The sequence below is a fragment of the Thermobia domestica genome, chromosome 10, assembly GCF_964235325.1.
Source record: "Thermobia domestica chromosome 10, izTheDome1.hap1.1, whole genome shotgun sequence".
Classification (NCBI taxonomy): Eukaryota; Metazoa; Arthropoda; class Insecta; order Zygentoma; family Lepismatidae; genus Thermobia; species Thermobia domestica.
In genome coordinates this window covers 104,989,592-105,009,093 of record NC_137463.1, presented here as the reverse complement: position 1 = coordinate 105,009,093, position 19,502 = coordinate 104,989,592, and the positions used below count along the sequence as shown (strand labels likewise).

The 19,502-nt window shown below is 34.8% G+C and overlaps 1 protein-coding gene across 3 annotated transcripts in view; it reads left to right on the top strand.

The window, feature by feature from the left end:
* Nucleotides 1-573: 573 nt before the first annotated feature.
* The window catches only part of LOC145662621 (putative peptidoglycan muropeptide transporter SLC46), a 59,862-nt gene continuing 40,933 nt past the window's right edge, over nt 574-19,502 (top strand). Inside the window, exons 1-3 of one of the 3 annotated variants that reach the window (XM_081728358.1) lie at nt 574-794; nt 8,567-8,829; nt 14,235-14,359. In XM_081728358.1, the coding sequence (XP_081584484.1) occupies nt 14,261-14,359 (99 nt within the window). In that variant the 5' untranslated portion in view covers nt 574-794; nt 8,567-8,829; nt 14,235-14,260. The remainder of the gene's footprint in view (nt 795-8,566; nt 8,830-14,234; nt 14,360-19,502) is intronic. The other 2 variants (XM_081728361.1, XM_081728357.1) reach the window with 2 other exon arrangements.

Genomic DNA, 19,502 nt, shown 5'->3' with positions numbered 1-19,502 from the left:
TCGCCATTCCTCCTCAATCCTTTGTTAAAGTGACGCGATTGCTACCTTGCAAGTAACTTTTCTTGTACTTTCCATAGTTCAGTGGCGAAGTGTTTCTCCACATGACCACCTTCGATTGACTCACTTTTGCGAGACACTCTTGCAGTTGATTTTCTATTCTATTCTATTCATCTCCCTCGCAGGAGATTTTATAATTAAAAAGTCACAGCACTAAGGCCAAGTTGACTGCTTCACTAGAATTGTTTTAAATCTTTTTGTTGTTATTATAATGGTAAAAGATGGCCCGTTCCGAAATGGACGAATTGGCCTGTTTCAAATAATTCTGTTTCCGCACTAGTTTGTGAATTAAAGAGGAAGGCAGAAGCGTAGAACATACAAAAAATTATGTAAAACACTATAAAAATTGTAATACACTAAATTATGTCCAAAATTGAAATTGTTGTTAATAATTAAATTGAAGTAATTGAAGAGCATGACGCTCCATTGTGTAGAACATTCTACGCCATCTTGCCAACCAGATGATTTTTCATGCTTGAAAGAAAGAGAATGATCTTTTCTTAGGATAGATGCACCCGCAGAAGAAGAAGAAGAAGAAGAAGATAGAGCAGCAGAAGAAAGTGCCTTGCACTTTTTGTGCTCAAAAAGTTTTGTATAAACAGTAGTGATTCATATGTTAACATATTGGTATAGAATGTTTCTGATAAAACATTTCGCATAGAATTTTATGAAACGCTTGTGTCGAACTAATAAGTATGGATAGAATTTAACAACAGACTTTTTGGTAACCTACTGCAGTAAGTTGACAATATCCAATAACGTAACTTTAAGCTCATTTAATAATGGCTTTATAATTATAATGAAAAGTTAATGTTAATTGTTCTTGATCTCGAAGTGATTTGATAACTGTTGTTCTTAGTACTTAGCTTTCTTTAAAAAAAAAAAAAAAAAAAAAAAGGTAATAGTATACAACAGCTCCTCATCGTGTTCCGTACTCGAGGATAGTTCTTACTCTTGCACCACGTACAGAAATGGTGGTATGTCATGTACAAATGGTAATAGAACACATAAGAAGCCCAGATCATGTTGTACTCACACTGGAATATGCAGTATGAGTACACCGTGATCTGCGTTTCTTATGTGTGCTATTACAACTTCTACATGAAATACCATCACGTTTGTACGTAATGCAACAGTAAGAACTATCCACGAGCACAAGACATGCAATATGCGTTCAAGTCCCTCCCCCCACACACATACACATAGTGAAATATAAAGTACAAGGGCACTACAGAGGCACATATAAAGTGCACCGTACTCGAGGATAGTTAAAACTCTTGCACCACGTACAGAAATTGTAGTATGTCAGGTACAAGTTTCAGTCGATAAGTAAATGAAAGTCGCTTTGTTACCCCATTTTAAAGTCCCTAGATCCTCAATGAATAATCCGTAAAAAAATGAACTTCGTGAGTCCTCGGGAAATGATGAGGACCTGTTGTATACTATATCAAAAAAAAATAAATAAATAAATAAATAAATAAAATAAAAATAAATAAATAAAAATAAAATTTCCCTTATTTCTCTTAAGTTGGGTTAGGCTAGGGCTAAGTACTTGCGTATTTGTATTCGTATTCCTCTGCGCTTCTGGTAAGTACATATAGTCTGAACATCATTTTGCAACTTACAAAGGGGATAAAAGTGACTTTTATTTACTTATCGACTGATACGAAAATAAAAAAGAACGTACCTGTACTTTATATCTGCATGTGTAGTGCCCATGTACTTTATTTATGACTATGTGTGTGTGTATGGAAGGGAGAATTTAACGCATATCGCATATCTTGTACACATGGATACTTCTTACTATTGCACTACGTAGAAAATTTATGGTATTTCATGTAGAAGCGGTAATAGAACACAGAAGAAACGCAGATCAGGGGGTTCTCATGTATACTATTGCCCTCATTTTTCCTGTAAATTATTTTTTACGTACTTCTAGACCCCTTCAACTAAACATATCCCGTTTAGAGAACTAATGAATCACTCTGAGAGCTTTATCTAGAAAATTAACAGAGTTCGGATGTATGGCATAAAAACCACACTGTAAAAACATAAACCAACCTGTGCTAGGTGTGGCTGGAAAAGTACGAATGCTATCTACCGCGTCAGAGAAGGGCGAAGCTGGCGGTATCGTACGATATTGTGGGAGTGCATCCGAAGGGATTATGCGAATCAGCAACGGTAGACTACGCGTATGCGAGGGTAGTGAAAACAAGTAGGTTTTGGCACTGATACGAGTTTCGATAACACTTGTCATGCCTTGATACTAGTAGCGCTCCACTTATAGACATAAAATAGAGCTACTGCACACTGTGCAGAAATACACTGCAAGTGGAAAATAGTTTCTAATAGTCATCTTCCATATGCGCTCACTTATTTTATCCATTTCAAAGCACTTGTAATGATTATACACTAATAACCTTACACTTGTAAATCTAAAATAGTTTTAGTTTGTATTTAATTCTATTTCCTGATCAAATTTCCAAAATGTGGTGTGCCAAAAGTATAGCAGCAGAATGAATTGATTAAATGACGTAGACTAACTCGGGGATTTAACCCAAAACGTGAGTTCCAGTTTAGGTAAACATGATAGACATTTCTCGCAAAAAAAAATTCACTCCTACTATCTTAGGAAAGTTTTTTTTTTTTTTTTTTTTTTTTTTTTTTTATAGAGAAGAGACGCACTACTGGGTATAGTTCGCTTTACGAGTGCTTAACCATTTTAGTTATAAATACAGCATAAAACACTAACCAACTTGTTCTACGTGGTCACTATAAAGCGCGAATTGTATCTAAGCGAGTCTGGGGAGATGCGCAGAGGTGACTCCATAAATTGCAGGCACATCAGCGATGGTGGGTATACGCATGAATAAAAATAGCGCACAACCACTTCATATGATATAGATGCACGTGACGTGCATTTGGCACAGATTTGCGATCATTGTATACTGCCTTCACATAACACTTCATCTTCATTATAAATTCCTTATAGAGTATGACGTAGTAAAGTATTGTAACACCCGTAGAACTTATTGTTATATTTTTTAAAATTTCTTTTATGAATTTAACGTTCATGTTTACTGTACGGATCTACATATCTGGAAAATTTACAGAATAGATGTGTAAAAACCAGTCTGTTAATAATCGAAATATGTTGTGTTTTTTCCTTGGATATGCGTATCTACGTACAAATGTCTAATATTAAGCACAGATTCATCCATAAAGTTGCTAGCAACTACAGTATTCGAAGTGAAGTATAGTAAAGTATCGGACGTCAGTGTGCTAACTCATGACGCCCAACCGTACCATGTTCGAGAGTTGAGGGATCCACATATTTGTGAAATTTACGTTAGTAATATTATGTTATTCTGGAACACAAATGTGCAAACAACGAAACCATCAGAATAGGTCTGTAATACCTATAACATTATTAGTAACGTACAAATACATATTCGAACAGATAAGTTAATTTTTTAAATATCATACAGTGTTTTGCGCTATCCTCGTTCATTGTATACCCACCGTCGCTAAGATCCCTGCTCCTTATAGACGCGTCTCCTCGTTGCCGCTTGGGTCCCGATTCGCTGCACCGCTGTCCTGATTCGATTATTTACGCTTCATGGAGTTCAGTGGTTACTTAGCACAAATTGGGTCGTGTTTATGCTCAGTCCACCTAAAGTCAACGTGCACGTGGTAATGCAATAAGAAATGTTTCTTAAGGCAGTAGAAATGCATTTTGTGCTTACAGAAGATAATATTTCATGAACGTAAGTGTGCCTTCCTAAAACAGGATAGTACCGTGAACCAAACGTAACACAAAATGCCTTTTGTAGGTGATTTATAATTTTTGCCAGTTAATTCTCTTGTTTAGCGGCAGGACTTAACATAATAAATACCTATTTTTTTTTCTCATATAACAAAAAGTGAAAATATTTTTCTATGTACGCACGCAGCTGTAGTATCGGGTTCACAAAAAAAAAAAAAAAATATATATATATATATATATATATATATATATATATATATATATATATATATATATATATATATATATATATTATAACGAAATACTTTAGTTTGCATAATATTTACCTGTACCGTGGGCAAAAAGTGTTCATAAATATGTAATATACTTAGTAGAATGTTCATTTTAAATTAACAAAAAAGAAGAATGTTTTTAATATCTGTAAGAGAGATTATTATGGGATAGTTGTGACTACGTACATGTTATGTGTTGACCTAGTCAAGTGAATTTATGTATTTTAGGTCTTAAAAAGAATATTAAGACATATCAAGCAATAAAGGTGAGATTAATAATCTTTAAATATCTGAGTTGATTTTTTCATTGAGAAAAGTAATTATCGCTTCGTAATTTATATGTTACAAAACGAACCAGGTTGACGACGCTTTTCTATAGAGTCGTTATAAAAATTTGGTTTACCAAACCCGGGACTTTTGAAAATTCAGTTCCCGAAGAAGGAAAGTAGGGCTGAATTTACTTGGATATTACCATTTATGAATACGAACTTAACCGTATTACGAAGCGGTAAGGTCATCAAAAGAAAAATGGATAGTGAAATAGTGCAACAGGAATCTAATACCAGTAATCCAGATGAAATTAGTGCAACACCAAGTTTGTCATCTGAGGATCGACTTTTGTTAGCTGTGCAGCGACAAATTATGCAAATGACGACTGAGATAAAACAAACCATGGAACAGAAGCTCAATGAATCTAACGCAAACATGGAACAAAAGTTCTATGAAGCTAACCAGACCATGGAACAGAAGTTCTATGAAGCTAACCAGACCATGGAACAGAAGTTCTATGAAGCTAACCAGACCATGGAACAGAAGATAGAATTGAAATTCAACGAAGCTAGCAAGGAGTATGAAGAATTAAGTAAACGAATAGAACGGATAGAACTGAAATCAGACGATACGAAACAAACAATCGTCCAGGTGATGAATGACATATCCTCGCAGTTTGAAGAGAAGTTAAAAAGGTTAGCCGATGAATGTCAAGAAAAGCACGATCATCAAAATCATGAAATCTGTGCTGTAAAAAAGGATTTAACGTCAATAGAATCTTCCGTTAAGCATCAAAAGATCCAGTTGGCTACTATGCAGGAAGAAATTAAAATGTTACAGGCATGAGATAACATTTATTGCAATAATCTGGGCAGTGATCGCTTCGAGTTTCCCCGATCACCGGATATAAATACGCCTTCGCCGGAATCTGAGGAGGATATTATATTAGAGGAAAATTGCCCGAAGATCACTGATGAACGAAATATAAATGGTATCATGACACAGCACGCTACGGACCGGAACAATCACACCACAAGAACAAGGAGTGAGAAAAGAAAGGTTAAGTTAAGTGTCAAGATGAGCGAAATCAAAGCCATGAGTAAATTTAGTGGTAAGTGCAATGAAAATGCTAGTTCTTTCTTGGAGAAGTTCCAAGACGAATGTAATATAATGTCTATCGACCGATCACAATACATGAAATTAATACCCCATGTATTACTCCCACCTTGTTCCTTATGGTTTAAGGCAATACGTGATCATATTAGTACATATGAGGAATTTAAAGCGGCATTGATCGCGAATTACGAAAATGACTTTTTGCTGGCAAACAGAGATGCCACTCTTAGAAATCAACATTTCAATCCTCGATTGCACAAATCTATTGTAGAGTTTGTTGTAAATGTCTATAATGAATTAAAGGTTGTTAATCCCTTGCAATCGGAATCAAGAATAATTGCATCGATTCGCAATTTGCTTCCATTTAAATTACAGCAGATCTTATTTTCCACACAGTGTATGAGTTTCAGTCATTTATTAATGCTTGTACAATGCTACGAAACTCAATATCATGCTATGAATCTAACACAACCAGGAATGGGTAAAAATAAGAATAATTCAGATCATTTGGTCCCTGTTCGGAATTTTAATATCCGAAGTGTGAATAATAATGAACCGAACCTAAGACGAATATACTCTAGCAATCAAAATGAACAAAATAGACAAGGTTATGTAGGGAATCCGCATAACCTAATTAATCGTAATAATTCCTATGTTAGACCATATAGTCAAAATAGGTTTAAAAATAGACGAAATATATGGAGAAATTCCACCAACGCAGCGAACTACGTGGATAGAAGTAATGGAAGGATAAGAGATGGCACTTCACATCAAGATCCAGGTATTGAAGTAACTTCTGTACAAAATAACAATACAGGACATAATCATGATTGTGCTGTACAGTGTACCCTATTGGAAGCCTACTCCGTATACAAAGGAAAAATGGATGCATCTAGTTAAAGAGTTAGTATCACCCAACATTCTTGATCAAATAAATAAGAATGAAAAATAACAATAATAATGAAAAATGTGTTTATTTAATAACAAAAGGGTGTCTTTTGTTTCTGTAAAATAAATTTATTTACTTCCATTTGATTATTCAAACGTAGGTTATGTTTAATTTTTATTCTTTCTTATTAATATGAAGAATCATAATTCAATTTATAATTAGTTAAAGACAAAAATTATTTTATATTAGATTGATTTGTGTTTAATTATCAAAGATTATGTTAAGAATAAGATCCATTCTATAAAATCAATTATTCAATGACTACCTTGAGTGAAATTCTTTTTTTATTTTGGACATCTTAGTGCTACCATGTATACATTGCAATTGCAACATCTAACTTATTTGTTATACAATGCGCCCGAAAAGAACAAATATTATTTGTCATATCATCGTTTGTAATCATGATCGAAACTAGTAATCTTGATAGTTTGTATTTCACCCTCGTTAATTATATTTATAAGCGACGATGTTTTTAATGATAAAGAATAAATAATAATGTAATAAAAGAGAAATATTAATGAAATCAAAGATTTATTGTAAATGTATTTATGTGAATGATAATAACTAATATTTTATATATATATGAGGGTTAACCAAAATGTAATGAAGATATGTACGAGGTGTGATCGAAATATAAAGAACATACGTAATGTACGAACATTAATCTAATCAGACCAGTGGTTCTTGAATATAAAAGCCAAGCCCACTCATGACTTTTATATTCAGTCCCTTTATCGGGCGACATTTTCTATAACGAAATACTTTAGTTTGCATAATATTTACCTGTACCGTGGGCAAAAAGTGTTCATAAATATGTAATATACTTAGTAGAATGTTCATTTTAAATTAACAAAAAAGAAGAATGTTTTTAATATCTGTAAGAGAGATTATTATGGGATAGTTGTGACTACGTACATGTTATGTGTTGACCTAGTCAAGTGAATTTATGTATTTTACGGTCTTAAAAAGAATATTAAGACATATCAAGCAATAAAGGTGAGATTAATAATCTTTAAATATCTGAGTTGATTTTTTCATTGAGAAAAGTAATTATCGCTTCGTAATTTATATGTTACAAAACGAACCAGGTTGACGACGCTTTTCTATAGAGTCGTTATAATATATATATATATAAAATTAATATTGGTGAGCAAATTACAAAATAGTCATAAAATCTGACGTAAGTTGCGGAAACTTGGTTCATTTTTTTTTTTTTTTTTTTTTTTCATTTAATACAAATATAATATGTCTCCTAAAACTGATCTAACTTAGACGCGCTTCGTGTTACATATGAGTGGAGTCCGTCGGTCACCCTCTTTTGACGTTTGTAATTCTAAATTTACTGACGGACTTCAACTGTAACTTGTATCTTTTTTAACTTGACATAACAAGTAAACTGGGTTAGATTACTTGTGTTCATTACTCTAATGTATTTGCTATCCTAATGGATTCGTCTGCAGTTCAATGTTAAGAGAGACTTAATGTTTCTTATTTATGCGTAACTGCTTGTATACACAAGCACGGATTGTGTATACAAGCTGAACACGGATTGTGTATAAATTGGTCAGGAACAATTTGTATCACAGATTGGGACATTGTATTTTAACCCATAGGATTTATCCCTTATATAGTGAAAATAATAGTTTAGTTCTTATTAAAGAAGAGTATTGTAAGGGCAATTTGTAATAATTCACAAAAGTATAGTCAGGATTGAGGAGCAATAAAATTGAAATCCTTTAGAAGTATAAAATTATAAATAACGGGTCGAGCAAAGTCAAATTGGTATTAGTTCTGTAGGAAACAACATGGGAAAAGTTCAATATTTTAAAATATGTATCACTGCAGTCCATCCGTCGCCTATTATGTCTGTCAGTAGAAAGAAGGGTGAAAATGTTGCCAACTGAGTATAAAGGAAGTAACTCTTCTAGAGTTAATGACAAATAAGGTAAAAGTAAAATTCAAAAATAAAGATTTAAATTGTTTGCATTACTTGAAAGGGCAAAAGACAAGGTCCTCGTAACATTAAGTTAATTCATGATGTTCAGTTCCTCAAATATTGTTAATAGTTAGATGTGCGTCAGTAGTGCTTGGTGCTTTTGCCGACTGTAATAAGTGGTCATTCTTACACCTTTATAGGCGAATCCCTGGTTGACTCGACGGAATAGGCCAGAGAGTCGAAGGGAAGAAACCCTTTAATGGTCTCGTCATTAAATATAGCCGGGAAGGAAGTGATTACAATAGTTGTTTGGTAAGAGACAACTAAGAAGAAGGGAACAAAGAACCTTCGGTAAATTAAGAGATAGATATACCTAGAGAAGGAACAGGGAACGAAGATATGTTTCCGAGAGTACTGAGTTAGGAGGAAGACTCACGGAAAAACCGAATTTGTGGAGACGAAGGTATAGTGTCATTTGGTAGTATCAGTTGGAGTCTGCAAGAAGACTCGAGGTTAAAATGGCGCCAGATTCCTTTGAAAATGGAAAGCCATTGCCACGTTGAGTAAAGGAGGCGGCCATCTATAGCTACCTCGGGGCATGGTATCCCGGGAAAGATATTTATTAATGAAAAGGTGACTAAACAATTCGGAAAATTGCTACAGAGTGTAGGCAAGCTTTTTCGTTGCTAAGCAATTAGCGTACACGCCTTTGGCGTGAGAGACTCGGCTTCGATTTCCGGCGGAGCTCATGAGGTTCGAATCCCACGTTAACTTATAGGTCCACGTCTTATATAGCCTCGCTGCTGAAAGGGGTGCTATACTCAAAATCAAATCAAATCACATAGTGTAAGTACAGCTGACCTGTGTCTCAATTGCTGGGTACAGCCTCGTCAAGAGAAAGGTTAGAAATACATAGAGACCACTTCTTCCGTCATTAAAAGAATTTGAGATGTTAGTGCGTTTGGTTACGAGCAGAAAGAAATTCATCATTTTGAATGCATAAATATTTTAGTAAATACAGGTGTAGATATCTCTACTGGATGTCTCATTGTTGTCATATAATAAATATATAAAATGTACAACAAAGAAAATCTTCAATTTAGTAGAATGAGCAAGACAGTAGTGTCGGCTTGAAGCGTGATTAATCTTATTTTAAACGTAGGTGAGCCGAGATAGGTTCAAAAGTTGCCAGTAGTTGAAGATAAATTCCAAAACTCAAAGCTTGTTATACATACATTTCCTTTCTCCATACAAATGCTTCCTGAAGTTTCCTTAGCCTTTCTTTTTCTTCATACTTTTTAGTCCTACTTAAAAAATCGGAAACAAGTACAGGGGAATTCACAGATATCTTCTGACACTCCGATTCTTCCGTCCATACATAGTCACGTTGTAGACAACAGAGGCTTATATGTCTTTGGAGAAGAAAAAGAAACTATTGCCAAATTTCCAGAAAACAGTGCCCGTCAGGTCAGAGAAAATTTATTAACTCATTTGAGGTAAAAATAAATAAATAAAATAAAACCTTAAAAGAAAGAGTTGTTTAGAAAGTTGTGTCACTGAATCAAATAGTTATCAGTGTCCTTGTTCTAATTTAATTTATAAATGCATTAAAAGAATGTAATTCAGCAACCCTTAGAATAGCCCTGTATTTTAAAGGGATGTGAACTGCCTTTTTGTTTCGTGTAATCGCCATTTTTGTTCTTTGAGTTCCTAGCTCCAATTTTGTGTAGTCGCTATTTTTGTTTTCCAGGGAAAAAATGTTAAAAGGGGGATTCAGCTACAGAACTATAATAATGCTACAAAAATTTATTATAAACTTACGGAAGATATTCAGCATGTTCCGTTGTAAGTCTTACTGCCCTCCACTAAACGTTTGAATTGGTGCGCCACATGGTGCTTAAAACTGAAATTGGTTGTCCATGTAAAATAAGCATTCTTAATAAAACAAATAAAAACATATTTGACAAACAAATAAATCCAAGGATAAGTGAAATTCGCTAAAATGATGCAATTCAAGTAATATCGATAGATACTTGTAAATAAGAGATGTGTTCAGTTTAATTGTAGAAATGTCTGATTTGCAGATACTTATTGTCTTACTCTCGTACAATGTTTGTAATGTTCCCCATGGTTTGAAAATATTTGTTTCCTGGTGTATTAAATTCCTGAATTTTGGCAGAAGGTGCTGCTTCCATTCATAGAACGTATAGCTTTTGAAGAGAAGTAGAAAATGTTTTATTTAATGAAGATATTTATCTTTGTTCATTGTAGTTTAATGTCCCTTTTTATTATCGAGGCTGTATAAAACGTGCATCTGCAGTTTAAGATACAATTCAAATAACCTTTATTCGTTCATTAGCCTTTCACCAGAAATCGAACCGCCTTCAACAAAGAGTACTCGCTAGCCATTAAACCAGCGGGAAGAGTATTTATCTTAGTCACTAGAAACTAAGGCGTATAAGATCCTAATCTTCCTTGAGCTATATGTTTCGAGGATAAGTGCAGCACCGTCTGTCGAGAACTGAGCACTTCAATACAATAAAGAGCGCATTAAAGACATGGGGTAAACATAGTATGTGAACACCTTTAATTGTGTAAATTGCTGTGTTCTTGCCCTCAAATTCAATAAATAAATAAGTAAATTATATGCTGTACTGTGGTGCTTCTCTCATCGAGTACTACAAGAATGTTTTTAAAAGAAATATATCTCTAATTTGGTTCCCCTAACCCAATATAATAACATCATTTCGACACCATATGACAATTATTGGTAGGCATATCAAGAAATTGGTATAGAGAATAAGATAATTCTACGTATTTCTTGTACTTAGGAGCTGACACCGAGTTTCTACAAGGCAGAAAGAAATAATATAGGGATAATATATTATATAGGGATTTCTATAGAAATAATATGAAACAAATGATTTAGTGATAACAAAATAAGTTTTGTGTACCTATTTCAGCCGTTGTATTGATAGATATAGAAACAAATACATCAGTTCCAAATTATCGCAGAGCTCAGAGGCGCCACGTGAGAGAAGTCACACTGGTTAAAAAAAAAAAAAAAAAAAAAGTTTTATCGCTTGATATTAAGGTATTACCCATCTGACGAGTTCGAGCGCTTGTTTTGTAAGGTCACTGCGGTGTATATTTACTTATGCTGTTATTCGTGGAAGAAGTTGACGGGAGGAGAGGTGTGAGTACTTTTCTGCTTCTGGTGGCCAGAACATACGAACACCAAAAGTCACTGCATGATTTTTATGTTATAATATTGTTGTAATTCGAAGTGAAAAATGGAAACGAAAAAACAGATCACCACACAACGTAATGCATTCTGATATTAGAAGGACTACATAAAGTATTAAAGAAAGAAAAAAATATACTTATATTGCATTTAATAAAACAACAGAAACAGCTGCCTGTGCGGTAGGCAGAAGTGTGAGAACTGTTATTGAAATTGATATATTTTATTCAACCATACTAATGGAAGTAGTATATGCGTAAATCCAGACTGTAGACTAGTGGCGTAAGGAAGGGACTACACGCATAGGCCTATCCCTCTTAGTACAGTGATATCAAAAATTGATTCTACTAATATGCAGTATGTTCCATTTCTCAACTCCGATCATACGACTTTTCTTATAATATATATATAACAAATATTGTAGTCATGTTGGAAAATAAACTTTGAGTTCTCGTCAGCATGAGCATCATCGGAAAGAATATCGTCTCCGGGAACGAGTAAGAGCATTAAAACTAGGGATGGCCACAAAGTTCCGCTTCCGGCTCGGAGATCCGGTTTTCAGAACCGGATCTTAGGAACCGGTTCCAGACTTGGATCCGAAAAACCGGTTCCAGAACCGGATCTTAGGAACTGGTTCCAGACCTGAATCCGAAAGCCCCCAGAGACCCGTAAAGGAGGCACAAATTTCACCTTCAAAAGACTGCAAAGAGGACCATGCGCTTGTGCCCCCAGAAAAAAAAATTGGGCCACCAGTGTTTTTGTGTGTGTGTGTGTGTTTTTATTTTGGTCCACCAGTGGGTGTTTAGCCAAATGAGTTGGCCAGTTTGCCTGTTTAACCATTAAGTTTGCCAGTTACCCAGTTTATTTAGCCAAATGAGACAAGCGGCCGCCGCCTGGGCGCCTGCCTGTCGCTTCCACCATTTCATCTAGCACACTGTTCACAGTCTTCCAGCAGCTCGGGTTTACCGTAGGAATCGTCACAAAGTTTCGGTTCCAGACCTGGATCCGAAGAACCGGTTCTAGACCTGGATCTGAAGAACCGGTTCCAGGCCTAGATCCGAAAAACCGGTTCTGGAACCGGATTCGTTCAGACCCGAAAACCGGTTCTGGCCATCCCTAATTAAAACAGAGACAGATTTCTCTTTCTTTCTCTCTCTCTCTCTTTTTTTTAAAATTTATTTATTGACCTGCTTAGCCGAATTGTAATGCACGCGACTTCGTAGTGTGTGGTCCCTGGTTTTACTCCCAGTTGCACCAAACGGGAGTTGACGGTGTTGACTCATCATCATAAAGGACCACGTAGAACCATCAGTCGTAGAGCGCTCCTCTCTGGAGCGTGGGGTCACAGGTTGGATCCTAGCTCGCACCAAGTGTATTTTGTGGTGGACAACCTCAATAGCGTGAACTTTCTCGTGTTCCCCTGTTCCCTTCCAGTTTCTTCATTTCCTATTTTGTTCATGATCCTAATCTCCTTGAGCCCTAAAGGCATAATCATGGGTCGTGAAACAGAAAGATTTCATTTCATTTTTTCTTTATCGTGAGACGATTGGAAATCTACGTGAATTAACAAGTAGCAAACTCAGTTCCAGAAAGTCAGAAATAATGACACTTGAGAGCTTGTGCACTGACAGATTGCGTTGAACGTGCTGCAATCTGGGTAGCCCGATTGTAGCGACAGTGAGCTGAGAATTTTTCTATCTGTTAGCTAATTTCATTAGTATTTCAAACTCGTAGGACCATAAACAAAGCTGAAAAGAATGAGACTTGCTGGTTATCTGTCTCTCTTGCAATTCGGTTTACTTTCCTATACTGAAATAAAATATTTAATGTTATGACGCGAGAGCACACGGAAATCTGTCCGGCCATGCGACGAGCATTTCAGCCGATGACGCATGGTCTGTGTATCGGCTTATATATCTGCACTATTGCAGTTTCTAGCCCCATGTTGTTTTTTCTTTCTCCGCCACTACTGTACACATAATAAATTAATGTTTTTAATGATATTTTATATTTTTTAAGTTCTATTTCTATATGTGAAAATTAAGTTTGCAGCCATCTACATGCTTTAGTATTTCATCCCATGTAAAATAGTTTTACATATTCAACGCACAACGACTTGTATGTTGTACACGACTGTTTCCATTAAATTTGATTCAGTTTAGCAAATCCTTTTGATTTGCTTGAAAAACTGCATATGAAAGAAATCTCAAGTAAAACCACTACATCTCGCAATCTTGCAATTGACTGACGTCACCTGTAAATAAGGAAACTTGTCCGCAACTATGCCGCACGCACAGATAAATGAAACGAGATATAATAAAGGTTAATGTACTAGTTATTGTATACAACAAATTAGTACATTAAGAGAATTTTCTTTGTTTAGTTTCAAGCGAAAGAAGTGTAAATTTTTACCGGTGAGATTTCTCTCTCATGAGCCATTCCTGTAGAGTTTGAATGGTTGAACATCAAGCTGAAGAGGGGGGAAATGTGGGTAGTAGCATTATATGTCGAAATATGCAATACGACTTATTTACTCATTTACACTTGATTTTTATCTTTTCTATCGTGCAAATCACGTAATAGTAACATCATAATACTAATATGTTATGTTATTTTCTTAACAGGGTAGTTAAGTCACGCCTAATTTATAATGGAACAAATTCGAAATTTGTTCCTTTTCAGAAGGAATGTACAGGTTGCTGGTAGAGACCTTGAGAATGAGAACTTTACACATTCATATGCACGACTAGTGAGTATCAATCTTTTCTTATTGTTTATGATAGGTTATTACTACTTATAAAATTATGGAATTCTGTCTTTCTCGTTGTTTCCTTTCTTAGATAAAAGTTAGTTTTGCTGGTTTCTACACGACTTGAACTTGATTTTTCTGACAATAATATTATTGAATTTGCATTTATGTGTTTATCTGACATTAAGAAGTAATAATTACAATATATTGTTAACATTTATCTCAATTCTTCCTGAGGATAGATATTTGTAAATAAGCATCTATAATACTTAAATGTAAACTGATTCCCCTTTATCAGACAGCGACGATCCTATGATACGATCCTGTTTCTTATTCACATATATTGTTCGTTTGATAATCCTTATAAGTGTATATTGTTGTTATATTTGAGAAAACAAAAACAATAAACATTTATATGTTTCTGTCTTCCCCAACTTTTTATTTATTTATTTATTTATTTATTATGCTTGCTTATCTTCTGTTAAACTTAGAAAAAACTAATAAATTTGAACGAAAATTAACGTAAAAAAATCTACAAAATAGACTGTTGTTTGACGTGTCTGACTAGCTGCTTGATAATCACAAATTATTATTTTTAGGTTCACTTCAATAAGTAACAACTTTCCATATATTAAGAACTACCATTTATCCTAATATAAGTTGAGTTTAACGTTTCTTTTCAACACCGAAGCTAATCAAGATTATATCTGTAGCTTAAAGTAAGATTTGAACTACTCTCATGTGCGTGCGAAGAAAGCACATGAATAGTTACATGCAAAGCATGATTAAATTTGATCAAGTTTCATGTAGAAAGTGTCCTTTACCTTTCCCCTTGTTAAATATATTTTATAATATTGATAACTGATGTGCGAGGACTCCATTGATAAAAATCTAAGACATTCTGAAAACTAACGAATATCGTAGAATTACTGCCCATGCCGCCATCTTTAATTGTAGGAAGTAGATGGTGCGAAGAATACTCGTTTTTGGGCGTCCACATAGTTTCAGAGTATTTGAAACACTGGAAATGAGTGAGTTGGAGTGAAGGAATATATTAAAAACAATAGTCATTTCAGACCTTGTGTGTATGTGTTTGGGGGGGAGACTCTATGCCGACGTAAGAATTTCACGGTTTTATTAGTGTACTAGTGTAGAATTGATTAAAAAATACGTATTATTGAAACTCAGGGGAACAATTGCTCCCTCCCCTCCCCAAATGACGCTACTACTTAAATATTAAGAAGACTAGAGCTAAGAAGCAATACGAGAATTAAAACATCATGGCTACATTGCTCAGATGCTTCTTATTCATATTCATTAATATTTCTACTCCGATATAAAGCATCACCTTCCTATTTTTTTGTCAACTTGTATGATCCTTGTCTACAAATAAACTTTATTAGGTGAATTTCAGAAAATAAGAAAGGAAAACAGATACTTTCTTTAGAACTCCAATGGAAATTGTTAACTCCAAATACCCTTCTAGTAATTCAGAGAATGTCGCGATAGTTTAATTAATCTACAAAACCATAACCTTTTCTCATTTGAGTGCCTGCAACGATTACATGGCAAATGCTGCTGCGAACAATAAGATGTTAGACAGAGAAACATTGATACATATAGAGTTTCTTGAATTATCATTGCGTTACCCAAATGTAACACCAGTGTCTTCTTTGGTTAGAATGAATGAGAAATGGAAATTCTGCTCACGTTTGCTGTCCGAGATGTGGTAAAAGGCCGTCCATAATTTGCGCGATGAGTGCGATTCAAAAGTCCTCGAACTCTGAATTGAAGTTAATTAGATATATTCTAGGAAAGTAGTGATACACAACATTTTACACCTAGCTTTTTCATTAAATTCATTTTACTTTCAGTTTGATTACAAAAGCTTTAAATTACTTTTATAAATGATGTTCCTTCGTTAAACTTAATACACAAAATAATCCTGAAGACATATGCTGGTGTTTTTTTTTTTTTTTTTTTTTTTTTTTTTTTTTTTTTTTTTTTTTTTTTTAATGTGCTAGCTTGAATGCCACTCACGATTCTGATTATGTAGGACCGCAAATCTTGAAGCATTGTGGGGTTGCTGTGCTATATCGTATTTAGTCGTTTTTGGAAGAAATCATGAGCGTCTCTATGCTCATATTCGACGTATGAGTCTTCGCACCTCGGTCTGTTGGAACCAAGAATGGCATTCAACTTTTCCAAGTAGTGATATGAATGAGAATATCAGCGTACTTATCTGAATTTACAGTTGTGCCAAGAAAAATTATCCCTGCAATTTTCTGCCCAGAAATTGCACGTGATCTTTCGCTTCTAGGTCTAGCTGTAGCACGTCTTGTGTACACGTCACACTATGCCATGCATTGTTGTTTTTCCTGGCATCGAAATACCAGAGGAACCAGTGCTGAAAGAGAGGCAATGTTCATACGATATTGTGGAAAGTGCTTTTCTACAAAAGCAACTCTGTTCTTCTGTGAGACTCATGTCCGATGGGCTTTCCTTTGTCCTTAACTTCTTGCAAACTCTAGCGCATCCTCTCACTTAGCACTAGTCTCTGCTGGTGGCTAAACGTTTTCCAAAGCCTCTTACAAATATCGCATACAAGAATACTCGTAAATAATTTCTCGTTTTCCAATTATTACATTTCAAACTCAGAGTTCTGCGGCTTTTGAATCGCACTACCACACAATATACAGTACATATATAAAGCGATTCAAAAGTTGCCAAACTCTATATACGTATCTTCTTCTTCTTCTTCTTCTTCGGTGTGTGTGTGTGTGTTAAATATGGTTTAGTACAATGAATTTTATGCAAACACTTCAAGAAAGAACTGCAGTCGAAAAGATGCAAGTAACTCCGTGCGAAGCAAAGCAGCATATTTATTTCTTATGTGCACGAAAATAATTCAACTGGTTTATTATCCATACCATTTTGCCATCTTGATATCGTATTATACAGTAGCTCACTAACACCCGTACATCTTTAGTTTTACAAGAAATATTTAACTTCTACAACTTACTGAATAATAATAATAATAGCAAATGGCTATATACTAGACCGAGATTCGGAAAAGACCAGAACACTTTTATATATAAATATATAATGAAGTATTTAAAGCTGCTCTCTTCGTAAGCTGAAAACTGACCAGTAGATGTTGTCATGGATACTGAAAACGTCATTGCTCAGTGTGCCCAATATATTCATCATGTGTGAAAAGAAAGGAACGTAGTGCTACAATTTCACGTGCATAGTGTGATGAATAAACTGTGGTCACTTTACCAACATGGCAGTAGCTGTGTCTTGAAGATCATTGTCTAAATAGTGTAAATCGTCTTTGTAATACCAGAGGATTAAAAATGGTCCCTTACTTTGTGTCTGAAGATACTTACATGATTGCATTCTAATAGTTCAATATTATACATCATTAGATGCTTCGGTATAGGCGAAGTTACTACGAAATTGCGTAACATTCTCTATGACAAGAAGGAGACACGAAACGCCGTTCGTTTCATGGAAATAGACTGACACTCCTTCGCATACGCTATACTCATCGTATTTCTTCTATTTGCTTACATTGATGTTCTTTCCGTAACATGGGTGTTCTAATTTTGAATGTGGTTTTCAATAGTTCCGAATACTGGAGCTAAGATTAAATTTTATAAATTTTAGTCATTTGTTTAAACTCGTGGATCACTCCAAAATGGCCGATCACCCGAAGTGGCCTTAGTTATGTATTTACAAACATCCTACAGTTATCTTTCTAACAGAGGTTAATTAGCAAGCAACAGAGTATGACGAAAAGTTGCGTCGGTGTTTTTGACAGTTCACATCATGAAACAGATCGTCCTTTGTTAAAAGAAAACCTGCTGGTATTTCCAAGAAGTCAAATGTTTTGGATACATGAAGAAGAAAAGCCCACCAACTGCCAGTAAATCCAACTAAACTGGACCACAGAAATAACTTTAAATTGTATAATGATGGGAAGGGTTTATGGTGCCAATCTGTTGAAACATTTGCCGACGCGACAATAGACATTAAGAATAATCAGCACTGCCATCTATTGTATTTTGGATAAGTCAATCTTAGTAAACAATCTCTTCGTCTTTCTCCTTTGAGTTTATTGACCTTTGGAAATCTTCATAATAGTAAAAGGAATTCTGAAAGCTTCCTAAGGAATGAAAAGAATACGTAAAAAGTCGTTAAATGTTTCGTTTTACACACAGATATTCAGCATATTGAGTTAAATTAAACTCGTATATTTCTCAGGTTTGCAACAATCCGTAGTAACGTTAAATTAAACTCGTATATTTCTCAGGTTTGCAACAATCCGTAGTAACGTTGTGCGAAAGGAAAAAAGAATAAAAATTAAATTTAAATCGCTGCTTAATTAAAGTGTCTGTCCAAGTGTATTTTAGTCTCCCCTGCTGGTCTAGTGGCTAGCGCGCACGCCTTTGGTGCTCGCGGTCCTGGGTTCGATCCAAATACAGATGTACTGCTGTTGAATTACTAGGGTTAATGGGCAAAACTGGCCGGAAATAGGGTTCTTATAAACAACGGCATTCTGGTTTTCTTCAAAACCGTTTTTGGTTTTATTCCAAAACCGGTTTGGCTCTTCACTGAAAGAGTCTTCAATTTTCTCCAATAGTTTTGAGTTTTTACTGAAACCAGTGTGATTTTCGCCTAAGCCAGTATCCTTCCCTTTTCTTGTAGCACTCATTCTCAAACAAGTTAACGAAGAAGCAAAAAGTTTCTGATAGAAAAAAAACCTAATCGAGTTGTAAACCGAAACCAGTTTTTGATACAAAAGTAAATCGGTTCTGAAAACTTTTTTTTTTTTAATTTTTTAAAAATTTATTTCATTTGTCAAAACGAAAAGCCTGCTTTTGTGGCCATTACTATTGATTGCACGGAAGCACAAAATTTAAAAATTATTGTATTTACTAGTTTCGTTTAATCGACATATCTGGTGACACGTTGTTTAAATAAGAAGCAGGGAGATTATAATATAATAAAGATTATAGTATAATAAAGATAATAATGAAAGTAATTTATCTTCAAACTGATATATACACTTATCAAAGTGCAATTTGATACAATGTTGCTTATCAATAGACACTGAGTATCTGTTCTCTCCGAAGTA